Source organism: Leguminivora glycinivorella, chromosome 3 (assembly GCF_023078275.1).
Source record: "Leguminivora glycinivorella isolate SPB_JAAS2020 chromosome 3, LegGlyc_1.1, whole genome shotgun sequence".
In the NCBI taxonomy this organism is placed as follows: Eukaryota; Metazoa; Arthropoda; class Insecta; order Lepidoptera; family Tortricidae; genus Leguminivora; species Leguminivora glycinivorella.
The window spans coordinates 23,560,402-23,582,394 of NC_062973.1; the positions used below are offsets into that span (position 1 = coordinate 23,560,402).

Consider the following 21,993-nt stretch of genomic DNA (forward strand, 5'->3'; position numbering starts at 1 on the left):
CAACGCACATGTGCCACTCCTTGAGTGGCAGGCGTCCATATGTAACAGTGATCGCTTTCCATCAGGCGGACCGTATGCATGTTTGCCACCTACGTGGTACAAAAAAATATCTCGACGAATTCATCTTAAACATTAAAAACTAAATCAAAATCGATTGATTCGTTCGGGAGCTATGATGCCAGACAGACATGTCAAGCGTCAAACTATGGAGTTTAGAAATATAAGGAGCGAAAGCTTTAAGTATCAGAAGTGCACATTTAATACCGTAGATAGGTGGCGCTGCAATCACTGCTACACATGGGTTTGACAATCTCTCTAGCCTTCTCGATTGTAACCCCGCCTACGAAGCGAGAGGTCCCGGGTTCAAACCCCGAGAGGGGGATTTTTTTTTGCAAAGATTTTTAGATTTTTTTTCCAGATATTTTCCTGAGTTATGTATTAATAAATTATAAACCTCATCATCTAGTGCTTTGTCTAAAACTATTTCTTAATATTTTTCACTTAGGTATAACAAATAAGAATATTATGTTAGGCCAATTGTAATATTTAGGTATCCTGTTTTAGCTGATATATATATTTGCAATACTTTTCTAGGGTATATATATATTGTAAGACCTGTAGTAGGTACGTTAACATGAGTGTAATATATTACAAATATTCTATATTTGTACCTATGTCTTTTATTTGTACCTATGTCGTGTCGATCTCTAAAAATAATATGATACACGAACTTCTGTTTAGGTTTTTATTCATATAAGTATATGAATTTAATATAATAAACACACAATAGCATAAAATATGAAAATACCCAACACAGGTGCTCGGTCCACATAGTGCGACACAGCACGAGGTATTAGTAATAAAACTTACATACAATGTAATATAGTTATTAAATGAAATGAAATTTCGAATTACGTGCTGAGTGGCATATATCTGCTATATTTAATAAACAGCGTATTATGTAATGTTTTTGAAGGAATAAGGGCCGGTTGCACCAAACCGTCTGGCACCGTTAAAGCGTTCGTTAAATTTTATTGTATGAGAAGTTCCATAGAAATCTTCTGAGTGACGATGATGTGTCTGTCAAATGTGGTTGGTGCAACTGGCCCTAATAGTCAAGGTATATTTCCACTTCGACTGGAACGTGAACGATTGGCTCATTGAAAATTACAAAAGGATGTGAAATGAATTCGTTCATGATCAAAAAACTTTCAGGTTTTTACTCTCTCTTCTTCATTTCGTACAAATGTATGCAAGTATTTCATAAGCTTTTTCATAATATGGAAAGAAGCATATATTATATGCTTCTTTAAAGGGCTTTCAAGTCTTTCAAGAACACTTTGAAGAGGCTATAGTTCTCACAAAGGCAGCTCGAGGCACTGGCTCCTCGTGAGCTCCTCGCCTGGCTCCGAGCTGCCGCTCCCGTTCGCGCTGCCGCTCCCGTTCGCGCTGCAACTTGAGCTATGCTCCTCTCACCACTTATAACTTTGTTCACTCTGTAATTCTGTATCTTCTCATCGGCCGTGGACAACTATGATACGCCAAGAAGCGTGAACGATTGGCACCATGTCTACGCTACGCGCCCTGTAGGAAATCGAGACCATGTTCTATGCTTTCGTTTTCTGTAAACCTCTTGTTTGCCAAGAATGGCACTGAAAACTAAATAGTTTCATGTGATCTACATCTCTGTGTTTCCTGAAATAAATGTTTTTTTTTTTAATATATATCCTATATACCTACCCCTTTGTGGGATATAGGCGTAATTATATGTATGTATGACTCAGCATTCATTTTCTGTTTATTTTACTGGTTTTGGCTGTATCGTAGCACTTATTTTCATATTTCGCAAGAAAGTGGGCTAGGATAATCACATACTTATTTTTTTTGCTATGTGTTTAGAATGGCCAACACAACCAACTTATCAAGGACTCCTTTGGTAGTACAACAGTAACCTGACTGATTGTTACCGGATTGGTCAAAGTTTTGCTTTTCTTCGCCGATTCGTTACAATCGTGGCGGCCTTTATCAGTAGTGCCCAGTCAGTCAGCATTGTCCAGCCAGTAAATTCTCCAGACTTTCAAGCCATGCTTGTTTATCCTCGTTTAAACAAATATGAATTAGTATGTTTTCGAGCAAATCTTTGCCGGAATAATTGCATCCATTTGGAAGGCTTATCAGTGAAAAACAAGATTAATATATGGGAGGCGTACTTGAGCTGAAGATACTAATACTTCATGACAGTAATTTTGCATTTTTTCGGTTCATTTTTGTTTTAGTTTTAGCTGCATCGTAGCGCTTGTTCTCGTATTTTGCGAGAAAGTGGGCTCGCATAACCACATACATATCAATAATTTTTTTTGTCAATATTTTGCAATGCTCAACACAACCCACTTTAACGAAGGTCTCCTTTTGCAGTTCGACAGTAATTTGACTGATCGTCTCCATATTGGTCAAAGTTTTGCTTATTGCTCTCAATACACTTTGTTCTATTATTTTAGTGAGATTAAATAATTCATCACTAGGAAAAATTAATCCTCCGTATAGGTCCATCTTGTTTATGACATCGCTCCGTACTAAGAGTTTACCCTCACTTGGTCTCATTTGTAAGAGTTTAACACAATTAGTACACTTTAAGATCTTACGCAACTTTCGTACTATGTAGCCAGCAATGTACGATTGTACAGCGTCACTGGTCACAGATACGTTGTAATCATGGTCTTTTTCAGTACTGGAACCGTCAACCAAAGGCTCGGTATTGTCCAGTAAATTGTCCAGGCTTTCGAGCCACATTTGTTTATCTTGGTTTGAATCATTATTGACTAAATCCTTAGCATTGAGAATGCTTTTCAGTAAATCCGTTCCAGAAACATTGCACCCTTTCGGAGGTTTTACTAGTGAAAAGCAAGACGCTAATCGGTAGACTTGTCCGAATAATTTTGGATCTGGGTGATCATTTCCTCCACATGAATATCTCATGACAGAAAAAAATCTCTGAAACAAGTAAAAATGTGTAAGTATTCAATTAAAATAGTATAGGCATCCCATACCTATATACCTTAGGCGACCTCGGGTCGCAGATTATTTTCATACCGAATTTAATCGAAATCGGCCCAGCCCGTCCAGAGGTTTAAACGTGAAAGTGAGAGACGGACAAACACACTTTTGCATTTATAATAAAATTTACCGAAATTTTGATTACTTTTGCTCCGTAATTAAATTTAGCTTTAGATATTGACGAGATGAATAGGCGTAAGTATATAAACTGTGGTTGTTGTTCCTTGCAAAAGAGAACATGCAGTACCCACCTTATAGCTTAGGTACAAGCTGTTTTGGATTTGATACGACACACGCCACTTTGAATTTGCTTCAAACTAGCACATAATCTTAACAATAAAACTCCCGTGAGACTCACACATATTTAAAAATATTTTAAGCGGGTTACTCACGTATTAAGTCGATATAGCGTTCGACATGTTTCGATCCAATTTTCGAGGATCTTTCTCAGGAGTAGCGACCCCGCCTTTACATGTCGAGAGCGCGACGCATACAACGCTATATCGACTTAATACGTGAGTAACCCGCTTAAAATATTTTTAAATATATAGCACATAATCATTCAGAAATCAGAAATATTTATTGTTTAAACTGTGTAGGTACAGGAAGTACCTAACGGTACACTAGTTACATTTTTTTAATAATATTATTTGGATTAATTACCTCCAACGGATCTTGGGACAGATTTGCTGTCATCAAATATTTGTAGTTGCATGTGGCATTAAGCATGTCCAAAATTTCCAGCGTTGCGCGCAATGTTACGTTTAGTCCGGTTATCGTACTTCTCGACACTGGTATTTTTTTTTCTAATTTTTCCCAATCTCCGAGAAATTGTAAAAAATCCAGTATGGACTGAAATGTATAGATAAAGAAATACTTATTAAGAGGATATGGGGTAGCCGCTTCTACACAAACGTAAAACTAGATATTAGCTTCTGCCTTACATCAGATCCAAGCTAAAAGGAACTAAGGAGTCTAACGACATCCTATAATAAATAAATTTCTAGATCTAGACGAATCTACATGTAGATATGCATATTGACTAGGTATCACACCTTTCTTCGACTGCAATTTTCATTGACGTATAGAGCATCTTTTGGCACGCGGGAAGACATAGCTTTAATCAAATTGCTTAGTAAATCAATGAACTTTTGGGATGGTGTTGAATCGCTCAATTCTTGGCAATTGGGTTGATAATGGGCCATGGCAGCCGAAATTTCGTGACCAAATACCTGTAGACATTAATTAACGTCCTATGAAATAAATCGAACATAGTTATAAGTTGTGTTCCAGTTCCAAGATTGTATGGGACCGGACATTTTTTTACGGCAAACAAGAGTTCCTGGTACACTCTTAGTTGCACTTCCATCTTAAATCTGGGGGCACAGTAGTGCCCCCGCCAAGTCGAGCGCGAAGCAAACACTGCCGTACCATCCTTTACTGGAACCATTTCGCCGTATTTTTAATTGAGACTTGACTAGTTTTTTAGGGTTCCGTAGTCAACTAGGAACCCTTATAGTTTCGCCATGTCTGTCTGTCCGTCCGTCCGTCCGTCCGTCCGCGGATAATCTCAGTAACCGTTAGCACTAGAAAGCTGAAATTTGGTACCAATATGTATATCAATCACGCCAACAAAGCGCAAAAAAAATTGTTATATTAGGGTACCCCCCCTACATGTAAAGTGGGGGCTGATATTTTTTTTCATTCCAACCCCAACGTGTGACATATTGTTGGATAGGTATTTAAAAATGAATAAGGGTTTACTAAGATCGTTTTTTGATAATATTAATATTTTCGGAAATAATCGCTCCTGAAGGAAAAAAAAAGTGCGTCCCCCCCCCCCCTCTAACTTTTGAACCATATGTTTAAAAATATGGAAAAAATCACAAAAGTAGAACTTTATAAGGACTTTCTAGGAAAATTGTTTTGAACTTGATAGGTTCAGTAGTTTTTGATAAAAATACGGAAAACTACGGAACCCTACACTGAGCGTGACCCGACACGCTCTTGGCCGGTTTTTTACAGAATATTTTTGGTGGGATTAATAATATTTTTTAGGTAAGGTACATACTTCTGTCGCCAAAGGAACGTTCATTGTTTGAAAACCTTTAGGTTTTAAATGCGCCGGCGTTAACTTATAAGCAATTTTCAGATTCGGTTGGCAGTAGTTCTCCTCTTCCAATACGGCTTCCCAGTGTCTTTTTTAACAATTCCGTAAGGGGTCTGAAAAAAAGACGGCTAGAATAACTTCACAATATTGTTATGTTAGCGGCCCGCCCCGGTTGCGCTTGGGGATTATCATAAAAATGATTATAGTAAGTTATCCTAAAAATATAGGCATAATTATACCATCGCAGACTATTTTGTAGACCTATTAGAGAGACACAATTTCGGCATAGGTACCTGGTTTTGATATACCTGAGAAAACATCGTGAGGAAACCGGACTAAATCCAGTAAGGTCTAGTTTACCCTTCGGGTTGGAAGGTCAGATGAACTCAGATGGCACTCGCTTTCGTAAAAACTAGTGCCTACGCCAAATCTTGGGATTAGTTGTCAAAGCGAACCCCAGGCTCCCATGAGTTGCGGCAAATGCTGGGTTAACGCAAGGAGGAGGAAGATGATGGTTTTGATATACCTTAACTCAAACGGTTTGAGCGACGTTTTTGATTAAAGCTCTCAGCCAGTGGGATTTTGGCTGACTCGGTAAGAAAATAATATCGTCATGGGTACCTATTTCAAACAAAATTTCAACTAATTATTCTTATAACTTTTGACGACCGGTCTGGCGCAGTCGGTAGTGACCCTGCCTGCCTGCTGCGCCGCGGTCCCGGGTTCGAATCCCGGTAAGGGCATTTATTTATGCGATGAGCACAGATATTTGTTCCCGAGTCATGGATGTTTTCTATGTATATAAGTATTTATATATTATATATATCGTTGTCTGAGTACCCACAACACAAGCCTTCTTGAGCTTACCGTGGGCCTCAGCCAATCTGTGTAAGAATGTCCTATAATATTTATTATATTTGTATGTCTTTCCCATCACGGAACAATGGTGTTCCGGACCTTTGGGAGGCGTGCGCGGGGCCGAAGCCAACGCGTAGAGGCCCTTTCGAGGCCCACACACGGAGACGAGGCGGGTACTTTGTTTTTTTTTATAAGGTGTCAAATTTACTGGTGTATGGTTACAGCTCTTCCCTTACTTATTCCTGTATGATCTATGATAAATAACTTTACCTTGAACTCTTGTATCTTATCATGTAAAGTCGATGTTCGAAAGCATTTTATCAGATGATTAAAGTCAGAAATCATCCATAGCCGACGAGAGCTGTCACAGGGATGTTCGCAGCTGATGTCATCCTCACTGACTCCGAAAATTTTCCAGACTCCCCGATTCCACGGCGCACCGTCCATTACTACAGCATCGACACAAAGTCCGCTGTTTTCCATTAGTACTATGCACTCCAAAATTAATTTATGAAGCGGTTGGCTTTTACAGGAATTTCTGGACAGAAAGCAACCTAATGCCTGAAGCCATCTACCTTGAAAAGGCACATACTTAAACACCAAGGCATGGTCCGCGGTTGTATTTTTTAAGTTGTCTGGTGTGTGTTGCCCCAAGTCAACAAAACCATTAAATTTCATCGTTGATGGATCGAAGTGGACGCCTTCACTCAACTTCATTTCGTCAACTAAGATCACTCCTCGTTTCTGCCCTTTGTCCATCGCCTCACATCTTTCTTTTAAACTAAAGAAAGTTGATGGTTGGAATCCATATGCTGAGGAGCTGATTTTCCTGATAAATTTATTCAGTGTTTGTGTAGAAGGAAGTGGTAAGATATTTCTCTTACGTATAAATTCATACGTATTCCTGTTTTTGAGACGTATAAGCAAGCATTCGTAAATCCATTCTAAGGTATACCGACGACCTTTTGAATTTCTCTTTTTGGCCGCTTCAAAACATTCTCTCACAGCATTATGGAATTCTTCCGGTAATTTTGAAATCGCTGCTTGTAATACGGTTTCCGATTTTATTGCACACTGCGACTTTGCCACAGAAATTTTGTCTCTCAGTCGGATATTCTGTAAATAATTATAAAACACATCTAAAAATAAAACAAATCTTGAGAGCCTTTATCAGTTGGTGTAGTGAAAATTTACAGAAACTATTATAGTGGTTTTCTGAGCTGTAGACATATTAAATTAGGTATTACAGAGGAATTAAATCGGGGAACTAAAACTACGCTATCGTTTCGGTCAAATACTTAGTATGTTTTGATAGGATTTACCATCTTCTTCAGACGCTTCCATTTTTGTACCAGATTGGAAGCGCGCCGTTTCGCTGCTATTTTTTTCTAAAATAGTTGATGTATATTTACGGGACTGTAAACGATTTCGCAATATTCGACAAGATTTACATCTTGGGAACTGTTGATTTCTTTCGTAAGTATCATCACCAATAATTACACGTTTACAAAATCTGAAATTGAAAATAGTTAATCAGTAATCAGCCGCGCTCCAAATAAAGTTGAGTTAAATTATACTATTGTCACAATTTAATTGGTAAATTAAAGTGAAGCAAAACAACTTACTTATTGTCTTTAATTTGAGTGCCTACGCACATAGGCCATTTTTCAACAGATTTTAAGTAATCGTAGGTTTTGTCATATGAATAAATTTTCTCCTTTAGCGGTAATTCTTCATTATTAGGAAAAATTACCTACAATTAAATAGTAATTAATTATGTTTAAATTTAACCCTTAAATTGGCAAGAGTAAAAAATAAGAAAAACGAGTGATACAGTATAATACCTTTATTTAGTACTGTCTAAGGGTCTACAAAAAAATGTTAAAAAAAATCCAGCATTATTAGTTTTTTGGAAAATCTATGTACATCACCATGCACGTTGCCAATTCTATGGCATATAAGCTACTTTATGGTATGTACATGCTGGTTACCGCTGCCAAGAATGCAGTAAAATATTTTATATAAAAATAAAAGGAAAATTATATGAAAAATCATTATTTCATATGGAACTGCCGGAAGCAATTTCGTTTTTTCGTTTCTCCGACGACAAAACAAAGAGGCATATTGCATTTGATGCAATAAACTTTTGTTCTTCCATCCTTGCAGTATCTGCAGCGTACGTTTTTTTGCCCACTCTCAGGAAAATGCCCTATATTGTCGAACCGAACACAGTCTGTAGGACGCTCTTTCACAGCCTTTTGTATTTTCTTTTCTTCTGGCACAGGTTCTCCGTTTTCGTCAATGACAATCTTCTTGGCTTTACAAAGCCCTTCAAAAAGCTCAAACCGAAAGTTCTTCAACGACATCGCATTGGGGTTTTCCCTTCTATGAAGTATCCAAGCGTTGTTTATGGACATGTCGAGCAGTTGAGCAAATATGCCCAAATACCATTTCCTAGTCTTTAATGGTATTCGATATAGTGAGATAAGCATATCAGCCAAGTCCACGCCACCCATATGCTTATTGTATAGCTTGACTATCTGAGGGCATGGAACATCAACTCTGGTTTTCGCCTCCTTTGAATACCTTTTGATGGCTTCCATAGGATGAGAATCCACGAAAGAGCTTATCAGGGTTACCGCTTTATTATCATGCCATTTTACGACAGCTATTTTATTTGTGTTGCAAACAGCTTGAGCACTGTGTCCTCTTGTTTTCTTTTTCATTTCTTTGTCAGAGGGCAGCAAATCTTGACATCCTCTCAGCCTATTGCTTCTGATTGTGCCTAAGCCGAATAAGCCGTATTCATGCCTCAAAATGTACATTAGCTCAGGAGATGTGAAGAAGTTGTCAGCATATACATAAGCAGGCTTTTTTTGTATACTTTTACACAAACCAATAACTATTTTACCGCCTAAGCCAGTTGAGTTTTCAGATTCGTTGAAACTGTATGCTCGTAATGTGTCATCACCAGCATACATTACGAAATCAAAAATAAGCCCCGATACTCCAGCCCGTACGAAATTCTTAAACCCCCACTTTTTTGGTTTATTTTTGACGTACTGTCGTCGGCTTCCAGCTTTAAAACCTTTATAAGGTATCATCATCTCATCTATAGAATAATGGCTCTCTTCCTCTAACTTTAAAAAATTTTGGCGAATCTTCTCCATAACCGGTCGAATTTTGAAATATCGGTCATTATTTTGGAAATTATTGTCCACAAAATGGAGGTATCGACGTATTTGCTGGTATCTCTTTAGGGGCATCTGATCTGCTATCAAAGGGTAGCGAGTTTTTCTCGCCCAGTAGTCTGTGTAGGCTGGCATTTGAAATATACCCATCAATATTTGCATTCCAAGAAAGGTTTTCAATTCAGCAATCGAAAACTGTATAGACTTTCCTTGTTCTTGCACTGAATATTGATTTGTCTGGTTGACAATATCTGACAAAATGTCTGGTGTAAAAAAGAGGTAAAAGTAATCTAAAGGTGCATCTAATCCTGTTTTTTGTGGCTTGTACATTTCATCGTCGATACTGCTATTGTGTTTGAATGAAGCTTTTGACCATTTGTAGTTGAGATCCATTCTTGTTAATTTTGTTTTTTTTGCAACACGTTTAGGTAAAGGTTTTTTGCGTTTCTGTGCAGCCCTTGTTGTGGATGTGTTTATGCTCGGATGTGGTGAATATTCAGGAGCAGCTGGTGATGATACACTTTCAACAGAGCTTAGGGTGGGTAAAGGTTTTTTGCGTTTCTGTGCAGCCCTAGTTGTGGGTGTGTTTATACTTGGATGTGGTGAATATTCGGGAGCAGCTGGTGATGATACACTTTCAACAGAGTTTAGGGTAGGTAAAGCATCACGGGAGGACGGAGATGGTGAAGGTAAGTGCGGTGTTGTACTCATATGAGAAGCAGGTGCAGCATTAATGCGTTTATATGAAGCTCGTGTTGCCCTTGTAGTTAGTGGCGGCGAGTGATCAACTGTAGATGGTGTGGCTACGGATTGAACCGAGTTTAATGTGGGCAATGCATCATAATTAACTGTAGATGGGGAGGGTAGAACTTCTTCTATAATGGGTGAAAGAGAAGTAGCGTGCATACTATCAGAATCAAATCGTGCTTCATTATATTTGTCAACCTCATCCCCGTCCGACAAGCAGTCTAGCAAATTTAACCGCTCCAAGGAAGAATTTAGAGAAGGCGGATCAGAGCTATCATCAGAATCGAATTTTGTGGGTGCTTGTGGGTTAATTTCCTCATCCGAATCAGAACCATCATCAGACCATGCATTTTCTACGGGTATCAAAGCCAAAATCTTATGCGATCGACTCTGTGTTAAACACTGCAGACAAAGAAATATAAAAAAAGTAAATGAAATGAATTAATTGCAAAATTAAACGTTAAAGTGTTAGTTTTAACACAAAAGAAAAGTACAGCTAAATTGGCAATGTACACCATGGTTACCGTTGTTTGTATCAGGTAATCTACCGTGTGGTTGGCAACGTACACGGTGGTTACCGTTGATAAATATAGGTACTTCACCACAAACTTGGCAACGGTAACGGTGGTGTACATTCCAATTTATCCACGATTATCATTTTTATCATGCTTTACACACACAAAATGCCCCATTATTTATATTCTTCAACCATTTTGTTATAAAAATCGAAACATAAAAAGCACCACTTGCATAGAAAAAACTTTTAAAACTTTAATAAAACTTACCCGAGGTACTGGCAGGCGTCGCCGCGTCGAACTCATTTTTGACACTGACGTTAATTTGAAATTGTTGCCATGTCAAATATTTTTTCTACCATTCACAATAAAATAATTTAGTAGTTTTTGTTAAAAAAAGTATCAGAAATTTAATATATTAATGACAGGATTTTTTACAAAGTAACGTACACGGTAGTGCACAGTGCCAATTTAAGGGTTAAATCAAGCTTATTCCGCGGGTCTTGTTATTAGTAGAGCTGTGTAAGACCAGGATCGAGTGGCGTGGAGACAACTGGTGAAGAGTGTCCACATTCGTCACGTCCCTCAGCCATGAGGATACGACAAAGAAGAAGAAGAGAAGAGTAAGACTATCCTATGGTACCTATTTATTTTATTAATGTAAGCATTATTAGTCATTCCACGCTCGGACATCGCATTTGATGCTTAAAAAAACTCGCAACGCAAAGTAACGATAAAAGTGCCGCCAACCCCTGAATAGGCCGCAAACTCGCGGCCGCCAGGGTGTACTTTGTAGCGTAGCGATAGAATCGCGGAGTGATCCGTCCCTGATGTGGGGAAATAAGGACTGATTTTCTATCTGTATATTTGTATGGAAAAGAAGCCGGAATCTTAATAAACAGTTAAACACTTACAGTGACTGATTGATCAGCGTTTAAACGTAAGTGATGTTTAATCTGCCGCGTCGTTGGATCAATTCGCATAAATTCTACCCCATCCGAATTTTCTGCGTGTAGCCAAAAAGGCGGCAATAACGAAAATGTCCGAAAATTACTTTTAAATACATCCATTGGGTTTATTTTTATGTCGTTGTCCTGACATTGACTCAACAATGGTTCTGCTAGCTCATGTTGTATCACTTCGCAATCCATTAATTGATTAGAATAATCGGCATTGATTTGTTGTGGTTCATTGGGACGTGGTTCATAGGATTCCTGTATATTCATATCATTATGAATATTAAAATCTGGGTGAGCAATAAACTGAAGTTCAACTGTGGGGTAAGTTTCTCCGTTCGGCGTCTTTCTGCTAAGCGGAATATATTCGGCATTGATTTGCTGTGGTTGATTAGGGTGTGATTCATATTCATAGGATTCCTGTATATTCATATCATTATGAATGTTAAAATCTGGATTAGCAATAAACTGAAGTTCAACTGTGGGGTAAGTTTCTTCGTTCGGCGTCTTTCTGCTAAGCGGAATATATTCGGCATTGATTTGCTGTGGTTGATTAGGGTGTGGTTCAAAAGTTTCCTGTATATCCATAATATTATGAATGTTATAATCTGTGTTAGGAATAAACTGATGATCAACTGTGGGGTAAACTTCTTCCTTCGGCGTATTTCTGCTAAGCGGAATGTATTCGGCATTGATTTGCTGTGGTTGATTAGGGTGTGCTTCAAAAGATTCCTGTATATCCATAATATTATGAATATTATAATCTGTGTTAGGAATAAACTGATGATCAACTGTGGGGTAAACTTCTTCCTTCGGCGTATTTCTGCTAAGCGGAATGTATTCCGCATTGATTTGCTGTGGTTGATTAGGGGGTGGTTCAAAAGATTCCTGTATATCCATAATATTATGAATATTATAATCTGGGTTAGGAATAAACTGATGATCAACAGTGGGGTAAGCTTCTTCCTTCAGCGTTTTTCTCTCAAGCGGAATATATTTAAGTTCTCCTTTAATTGTCAACTGCTTGTATAAGTTTATATGCTGTTCTTTGAAATGAAGACTACAAATATAGTCACTTTCTTTCAAAGAAAATCCCAATGTCTTTTTCCAAAGTTCTAGCCGTGCCGGAGTCTGTAAAGAAGTAACCAAGAAGTAGACTTAAAAACTTGAGCTACTTAAGCATTTTTGCGCCTACTAATTTATTAATGCAATGCGTGTTGTTGAGTCATGTCAAAACGTATATGTTATAATTTAAGGCGTTGGGTAATTATATTAAAGTTGCATGTTGTTTATTGGGTATAATATAATATTTGACGACCGGTCTGGCGCAGTCGGTAGTGAGTTAGTGACCCTGCCTGCTACGCCGCGGTCCCGGGTTCGAATCCCGGTAAGGACATTTATTTGTGTGATGAGCACAGATATTTGTTCCTGAGTCATGGATGTTTTCTATGTATATAAGTATTTGTATATTATATATATCGTTGTCTGAGTACCCACAACACAAGCCTTCTTGAGCTTACCGTGGGGCTCAGTCAATCTGTGTAAGAATGTCCTATAATATTTATTTGTTTATTTATAAATGCAATGAAGTAGGTACTGTGGTTTATTACTATAAGGTAAAATACCCCATAATGGACGGTGATGCCATTATGGACAAAAAAACACAAATCCTTAAAAATAAGTATCTAAAATAAGTTTCTAAAAACTGACGGCTATGTACCATAAACTAGAGTTGTAGAGCTGTTTCATTTTGAAGTTTCAATTAATTCGGTTATTTCTGAAGGATTTGGCGACAAGATAAAATTCACCAGTTTACTGAAAAAAATATCAAGACGAATTCTTAGTAATGTTGCTAAGAGAGTTGAGTTCATGTATAAAATAATAAAAAAATAACGCACGGTGTAATCTTGAATGCGTTTTACTTACTGCATTAAGCATGAGATAAGGTATAAAACATACTAGTTTGTTGCTCCAAAGATATAAAGAAATGACGTTATTTTACGAGTGTCCATTACTGGACCCGAAAAACTGCGTACCTCCTATAATGGACAAGGAACAATTCACAAAACCAAAATTTACAAGAAACAATCCTATGTTAAAATAACCCAAACTAATTGTATTTATGGTGTATAAAATTGACTCATTGCGTATCAGTTGGCTTTAAAAGTAAAATTTTAAACTAATTTCACTGTCCATAATGGGGGATCCATTACTGGAGAACTGCCGTCCATAATTGGAGAAAAAACACCTAGTTTTAATTTGTTAACTATGAAGAAACCAATAGGAGTATCTATTCTGCAATACGCTTGAAATGTAAAAGAAGGATAGGACATTCAAGATTTAACACGCTTAGCCGTAGAATTTGTACATTTATCAGTGAAATATCAAAAACAGGCGAATTTTTTTCTTAAACTGTCCATGATTGGGTCCGTCACCTTAGTAATTGTTTTATTCATTACCTATATTATTTGTGATTCATTAGACGAAGCCATCTAATTATGTCTCCTCGACCAAATATTTGTGAATAATATACCTACCTATTGTGGTGGGATCCGATTGAGATCATTTTTATTTCCAAAAGTGATAAGTATAAAATGTATTCTGTTAACACGATTTACTACGTTTCATGAGAATTATTTTCATATTATCTATTCAGCTTACTTCGGTATATGATTCCTTACCACTGTCCTACGTTTTAATTGGACAGAATGTACCTACTTATTTTGTAATAAAACCATGTGTCATTAAATGTTATAGTATTTTATTTGCTAAAAATTTTGGAGTCTAAGTTGAGCAGCGTTATTACAATTCTGGAAGCCAGCTGACATCAAGTTAAACTTTGTATGAAATTACTTTGGACTCTTGTGGATAAAATTCAATTTTGCAATGTTTTCGAAATATCAAGTGAGCGCAATGTGGTGAAATAGTACACTACGGTACAGCTCGTGTCGATTTAAAACACTCCCATCGGTCGTGTTTTAATTTATCGCCACTCGTTTCGAACTTCCTTTTTTACGCACTTATTATCTTACGACGTTTTTCAGTACAGAGGGCTGAGATGGCCCGCTGAAGTTTTGACCTGACCGGAAATGAACCACTTCTCGCATTAGTGTGTAAAAAAGCACCATCTGTACTGATTTTAGGCAGCCTATTCTTTCAGACCCGATTAGCAAATCCATTTCCATACTAATATTATAAATGGGAAAGTGTGTGATCGTCAGAATGGCGGGTGTACATCAAGAAATCCTGGTGCCGTATACTTCAGGAGTTAGTACTATCAGTGTGGCAAATGTGCGCCAAAATGCGGGCAATGTACTCTTTAAACTCCAGATAAATTTCAGAAATTTATGACACGCGCCATTCTGACGTCAGGTCGGCGGGTGCACTTCCAGTTCTAGCTAATGGCTACCTACTCAAGAGTGAAAGTACTGCCTAAGGTTAGTGCTCGCAATGTGCTTCCACATGTATGAAGCACAAACTAATTCAGACGAGAGCCGTTCAAGAGTAATATGGAATTGAATAAATATATCTATAAACGCCTGCTGAAATAAAATATATCACCTTTTTGTGTAAAACGCGTCTTGATATTTTTTTTCAGCAGGCGTTTATAGATATACATATTTATTGAATTCCATACTCCTGAAGGATTGGTTGATGTACACCCGCCATTCTGACGATCACGAAAGTGTGTGTATCTCTTTGTTCCTCACACGAACATGGGGGCTAGTTTTGGGGAGTTGTTGAAATTATATAAGTATTTTAAGTTATTAGTTATTTAAAAAAATAGTTAGGACACTTAGGTACATACCGTTGGTCGGAAAAATGAAAGCGACTTATTTTTCCTCTTACGCCCACTTTGGCAACTGTTTATGCAACATCTAACCATTTTGTTAGTCAATAATGTAACGCTCCCCCAAAACCCCCTTATACCATATTTAATTTAAATGCCGTTTTCGAGATCCCTGAAATATACAAATCCATACTTAATATTATAAATGGGAAAATGTGTGTGTCTGTTTGTTTGTCCGTCTTTCACGGCAAAACGTAGCGACGAATTTGAAGTGATTTTTTAAGTGGAGATAGTTGAAGGGATGGAGAGTGACATAGACTATTTTTTGTCCCTTGCCAACCTCCCACGTTCCTAAAATGGGGGATGGAAGTTTGTATGGAGCATTCCGTAATTTTCTAATTTAACGCGAGCGGAGCCGCGGGCAAAAGTTAGTGCCTCTATTATATTATAAAAGAAGAAACTGACTAACCGACATATCAACGCAAGCCGAAACCGCTGATCCAAAATTTGGCACGTATGTTCCTTATATGGTGTAGAGGAGTACTAAGAAAGTATTTTTCAAAATTCACATCCTAAGGGGGTGAAATGGGGATCCAAAGTTCAGTTTGAATAAGATTACTTTTCCGCTTTGTGTGGTAGGGCACAGCACAGCGGATATCGTCTCGCTCGAATCTAGAGCAGAGCCCAATTGAGGTAGTACCAGGCCTTACAGAAGACCGCAGCCAAATAGCACTAGACCCTACTCATAGTGTTGTGTTCCTGTCGGTGAGTAAGGCTGCCAGAGCTCAACGAGGGTGCGGTGTGCTGATGACAGGAGGACTTACGGAACTAACTTGTTCCGTCTATTATCCTTTGGAGTCGTCGGCAACTCGAACCCTCCTTGGAACTTGTACACTCCTTTTTGCTGTATTTTTAACACAGCAAAAGGGAATGTACAGGTTTCTCATGGGGTGGCAACGCGCATGTGACACTGTCTAAGTTGCAGGCGTCCATAGGTGACGGTGACCGCTTTACATCAGGCGGGCCGTATGCTTGTTTGCCACCGACGTAGTATTAAAAAAAAAATAGTACGTGGGCGAAGCCGCGGGAAAAAGGTAGTATTTATATACATACATACATACACACATGTGTTTTGCGTACCTCGTTTGGGAATACAGGCGTGAGTTTGTGTATGTATGTGTGGTGTTTATACACAACTTCAATACCTGTGCAGCAAAGAAACAGTGAAACTAATACCTGTGCAGCAAAGAAACAGTGAAACTTTACTGCCCTGATCAGAACCGGGAAAATAAACAAAGTGAAACATTCTATGTGCTACTCTAGGTCAGGTTCCTTGAAAAGGGCAGTTTTATATATTGCCCTGAGATGGACACTTAATGCATTCCGGAGCCTGTAGCACCCTCGTCGAAGTTGAACCAGTATTTTTATTTATTGCCGAAATCCTTTAAAAGTAGAACAATACGCAGCGGAGCGAGGCACGCTGAACGACGACACTTTACTCTCCGACCTCCGACGAAGTCCAGCGGGCGAAAAGCCACATTTTTTGTATAAATTACCTAAGTGTATTTTTGTAAATAAATTAAAATCGACTTTCACTTCAAGAAACTCTTACTTCTGATCCATGATTAATGGACTAACTGTCGCTACCTATGTATGTATATACATACATATATACATGAATTGCTCATTTAAATTATATGATGCCGAAAACAAATTATGCATATTCTAGAGCGGTGGCTTTGCCCAAGAAGACGGCTATCTAAATACCACCAGTGGCAGAGGGGCCTGGTCGTGGGGTGACTAGTTTTAATATGGTTTTACTTAGCGTGAACGCATTCAGGAAATCTTAAACACTTTTACCTAATAATGTTTTGCAACGTTTCACATTCATAAATAACTTATACTTATCATTGACAGCGTCAATTCATTCCGTCAATAACGTCTAATGTGATGTCACGTCCGAGTCACCCGAGCAGCATATGCGCCCCTAGCGGTGAGATTTGTAAATTCAGTTTATCACTGACAGCTGGTCATTTTTGCGACTGTTCTACTTCGACAGTTAGACTTCCTTTAATTTAACATTCCATACGTCAAACCTATTATTATTATAACACTCCGTCGTTTTTGCGTTGGTGGTTAAAAACAAGAAACCTCCTTCAAAACTATAATAAAACACAACTTTCTATGAAAATCGGTAAAGTGCGAGTCGGATTTCGACATTTCCATACAAAAAGGTCATGAGCGCCTGACGACATGTGATAGCAACGTACACTAGATTTGTACTTTAAAGATTTTGCGTATATTTTGGAAACTATAAGAGATAGAGCAAATAGACTTCAGATTTTGGTTGTCGGTGGCACAATTTTTTTGTTTTCGTATATATACACCATTTTTTGGACCTATTAGGGCAATATTATGGTCAGTGCAGTTCTAAACAGTCGTAAGCGCCTCTTTTTTAGTAGGAACTTAAGTCATTTTGGCAAATGATTAAAATTTTTAACAATTTCTAAACAGAAATGAATTTCTTTCTACCTGTCCATGGCGCTCACAAAATTTCAAAACATTTAGTAAGTACTTGCAGCGGCAGTGAGTGAAAATCTCAATTTGAGTTTTTTTCTCTTAAGTCCGACTTACGCTTGACTGTAGATTTCTAATAGGTTTTCCTGTAATCTACAGGTAGAGGGCTATCTCGTGTATTTTTTTGAAAATTTTACGCTAAGTAGTTTCGGAGATAAGGGGGGGGAATGGTAATTTTTCTTAAATAACTTCTAAATTACCAAAATAAAAACTATAAAAAAAATATATCTGAAATGCTTATAAAATGTTCTTTCATTTGATATGTATAACAATATAGTTCTAATAACTTTGATTTTTAATTTTCAATTTTACCCCCCAAAAGTGCCCCTTATGATTAAATTTCGTTTAATTTCATTTGATTATACTGCATGTCCGTCTTTGGGCCACAGGTTTACATACGTGTGCCAAATTTCAAGTAAATCGGTCCAGTAGTTTCGGAGAAATCGGCTGTGACAGAGGGACAGACAGACACGCGAGTGATCCTATAAGGGTTCCGTTTTTCCTCTTTGAGGTACGGAACCCTAAAAACTAGATGTACTGTTAGCTATTTCAAGAAAGACAGTATATTTTATCAAAACTGAGCTCCGAAATGAAAGAAGAATTAAAAACATTTATTTCATGCCAACATAGTACATAAAATATTAAAGGCATTAAAAATATTTGGACGCAAAATAAGACCCTTGCCCACAAAGATTGAATTTTATTAAGTTGAGTGATTTAATTAGTGTGTACTAATTACAAAAATGAATAAATTATAATGTAACAAAATTATAAACTTCACTAAACTAATATGAAATTAACCTCAATTTTTAATAATAACTATTTCAAATTTCATATCGACAGCATAAAAAGTACGAGATTTTTTAGTAATGTGACAAACGGACAGAGTCGCACCATAAGGGTTCCTTTTGTACCTTTTTCTACTTGTCGACTGTAATCTGTAAATTAGGACACCACAGACTAAACTATAAGTGCTAACTTTTCAGTGTTGGATACTCTATGGCAGTTCCGACTCAATTATAATAAGCTCATTATAGTTGACTTTAGTTAACTGTAATAATTTCAAAAATAGAACTTCATACAATTTCTATACTAATTTGCGATACCTGGCAAATTTTCCTGTATCTGAAACACATTTTTTTTATCTGTCGCGTTATCGGCCTATCAGAGACGGTTATTACAAACAATTGGTTGCTAGGTAATTCGATGTTGATACAACGGTGAACACTCTATTAACATTAATTTTAACTTGCATGAATGATGATATTTCCGTCCATTGATGATAAAGATGATGACTCGTAGAAAAAGTATTGTATACAATAGTGATATAATTAAGCTTTTCACTCTCGTACCGTACTATTAGGCCACTCAGCAAGCTTCGTGGCCTAAACATGGTACTCGACTGAAAAGCTTTGTATTATATCACGATTGTATAAAATACTATTTTGATACGGAACCCTAATAATAAGTGATCGCGTATTTGGCTGCAATTTGATTTATTGTGAATTCGGCGTCGGCGAAAACTGGCGCGATACCGCTCAACTCAGATCAAAGTGCCGTGCTCTTACGTGTTGGAAACCAAAACTCGTTTTGGGTTATCGCGCCAGCTAATTAAGTTAGTAAATTCATAATATAAAAATACGTGTGGGTACACTTAAACATAATTATTTTCTAGCATCAAATACTTAAGATTGTACCTATTTATCAATGTTACTATTTCAACTTGCGGCGTTGCAATCAAATCCCCAATCACTGATGATACAACAAAAACCATAAATCCAAACGAACATAAAAAAAATCTGCAAACGTCATTTTCAATCTAGCTAATAAAGGTCCGCCTTTGTGCTCGTCTTACTTTTCATTAGGAAGATTAGAAACGTTCTTGATTACAATTTGTGATGAAAAAGAAAACGTCTTTGCTCAATGCGAGTCGCCAAAAGTGTTTGGAAAGGGTCTGCCGTCCTATCACTAAAACCCATCTAACCCACAAATGATAGTTTTGAGATATGGGCAAAAAACATAAAAACCCATATCTCTAGGAAATGTGTCGATTTAGTCCAGATTTCTTTTATTCTTAAATTAAAACTAAATTCACGCTAACATTATTTAAAATCAATTTAATTAAATATTGTTTAATTTATTAGAAATTCGCCATTTTGTGTTTAAGTTATGCAAATAATTCCTAAAATATGTATGATTTTACTGTTAAAACACGGTTAAGTATACTTTAGCCGTTTTTTAGGATTGAATAATACATAAAACATGGCTTAATAACGGCAAAGTAAATTTACGTGTTTATAGTAATCGTAACTGAGCATTGCATAATAATCTAAAAACATAGCTTAATAACCGCAAAGACACTAAACAATTTTATACTATCGTATATGCTCTAAAAAAATGCTGTAACCGTTTTTAAGCTATGCAATGACTACTAACATCGAAATAATTTGTATGCATTCCTAATCTAAAAGCCCGCTATATGACAAACCAGCGACGATTACTAGGTTTTAGCATTGTCATTCTTTTTAAAAGGAGTTTATCATTTTAGCAATGTCCCGTTTACCTGCAGTACCTGCACTAAGTTTCAAGAGCAATTCAATTTGTTAAATGAATAAAAGACAACTGTATGATATTGTAACCATTTATTTGCATGCATAAAAAACCTCGTTATAAGTTATGTTACAAATTAACATAATATTTAAACTTAATATAATATTCTAACATTAGTGAAAACTAACATAACATTAATATGAAACAATAAAATTCGCTTTTTACATTGCAACAAATCAATTTGCTATACCGACACGGCGAAAGGTGTCGCTCTTGGATATCCAAAGTTATTCGTATTATTACTATAATACACTATTAAAATAATGTTTTTATTACCGAGTTATATAAGGTTAATTAAAAACGGTTGACATTGGCAGTTCTTACAAAAAGAAACACGGATTTCATTTATTATTCGCCAAGCAAGTGAAAATAGCAATCTTTATTTATTTTATACTTCAAAAATTCAAAATACATTTAGGATTGTTTGACATAATAATTTTCTCTCTTTCCGCTTGATTCCGTTCTTCTTAAAATTTATTTTTCTTTTTTTGTGCGTTTGGTTTTCGACAGTTGTATTATTAATATTAATATTACGAGTGTAGTGCTCTATATCGACGGTGGTTCTACATCGATAAATGGTTATATGTACTTATGTGTAGGTCAGTCCTCCTTTTCTGTATGTAAAACTTCTGGATTTGAAGGGTCTGAATGAATTGGTACAGCAGAATACTTATATATCATACATCTTTTTTTTTTCTTTAAACTAGAATCAATATAGAGATCTTTGTTAACAATTTCTGGTAAAATCAGGTGCATCATTGCTTAAAATTGTATTAACTGGGTTAAATTTAAGTCTTCTCTTAAATTTAAGGTTTCTCTGTTGTTTGTATGAATTGGAGCGGATAAATCAAGATAAAGCTTCATTTTGGATGATACATATGTTGTCATTTTACAATTTTTACATGCTAGGTATAGAGTTCTTCTTCTTTCGAGTCATCACTTGTAGTTTCAATGCGTCTGCGACGGAATAGTCAAAAACCTTCTCTCCTTATATCAAGATGAGAAGCATTTTACGAATGATTAAAGAAGTAAACGTTGTTCGATTTTGTTACAACGAAGGATAAACCCAAATTCGATGATCGTCAGCAACGGTTTTAGCTTGGACCAGTAAAAGGGAGTTTTAAAATTGATGTATTTTCGTCAGCATTGAAAATTAAAGCAGAAACGTTCGACGTGGCTAAGTTAGGCAAAGAATTCTGAGGTATCAATCTCAAAAATTCTTGAACCAATACACAACGATAGAATGTTCCTTGGTAAAGATCGAGTTGAGCAATCCCCTTCTGTTCTACATTTATTAAACTTACTGCTGGTGTGATGACTTGTGGTCGGTTTTTCGGTATTCATTTTATTCGCAGATCTCTGTTATCGTTTGTATCCTGAAGTTCGTAACAAGCCTAAAAGAAATAACATTAATTAATTAGATTTTTGACTGCATTATTAAATCAGCTTGACGGTAATATAATGTTGCGCAAGTAATCCATACCTACATAGGTACTAAAACATTGTAAGGTAAATAAATGCTTACAAAATGTATGTGGCTATGGCAATGCCTACATAGCAATAGGATGGTACAATGTATTTTCTT

At 36.8% G+C, this 21,993-nt stretch overlaps 1 protein-coding gene across 5 annotated transcripts; it reads right to left on the reverse strand.

Moving 5' to 3' along the window:
• Positions 1-798: 798 nt before the first annotated feature.
• Positions 799-12,518, reverse strand: LOC125224761. Of its 5 annotated transcripts, none has more exons than XR_007176916.1 (5): positions 11,390-12,518; positions 6,293-7,138; positions 5,126-5,277; positions 3,718-3,906; positions 799-2,991 (listed from the first exon to the last, which is right to left on the reverse strand). XR_007176916.1 is itself a non-coding variant. In XM_048128212.1 (5 exons), exons 3-5 carry the CDS (start codon positions 5,147-5,149, stop codon positions 2,233-2,235), a joined length of 972 nt encoding a protein of 323 aa, XP_047984169.1. In that variant the 5' UTR covers positions 5,150-5,277; positions 6,293-7,138; positions 7,345-7,508; the 3' UTR covers positions 799-2,232. The 5 variants fall into 5 exon arrangements, 3 of the variants coding, with proteins under 3 accessions (XP_047984169.1, XP_047984170.1, XP_047984168.1); XM_048128212.1 differs by lacking the exon at positions 11,390-12,518 and adding an exon at positions 7,345-7,508; XR_007176917.1 differs by lacking the exon at positions 3,718-3,906.
• Positions 12,519-21,993: the final 9,475 nt, after the last annotated feature.

What these genes read in the sequence shown, in the direction of transcription:
- LOC125224761 (XM_048128211.1), bottom strand. Translation starts at nt 4,169, where the DNA reads ATGTCTTCCCGCGTGCCAAAAGATGCTCTATACGTCAATGAAAATTGC. An exon ending in AAAATTGCAGTCGAAGAAAG is followed by an intron (nt 3,907 to 4,109) that starts GTGTGATACCTA and finishes TATACATTTCAG; the next exon opens with TCCATACTGGATTTTTTACA. An exon ending in TGTCCCAAGATCCGTTGGAG is followed by an intron (nt 2,992 to 3,717) that starts GTAATTAATCCA and finishes TACTTGTTTCAG; the next exon opens with AGATTTTTTTCTGTCATGAG.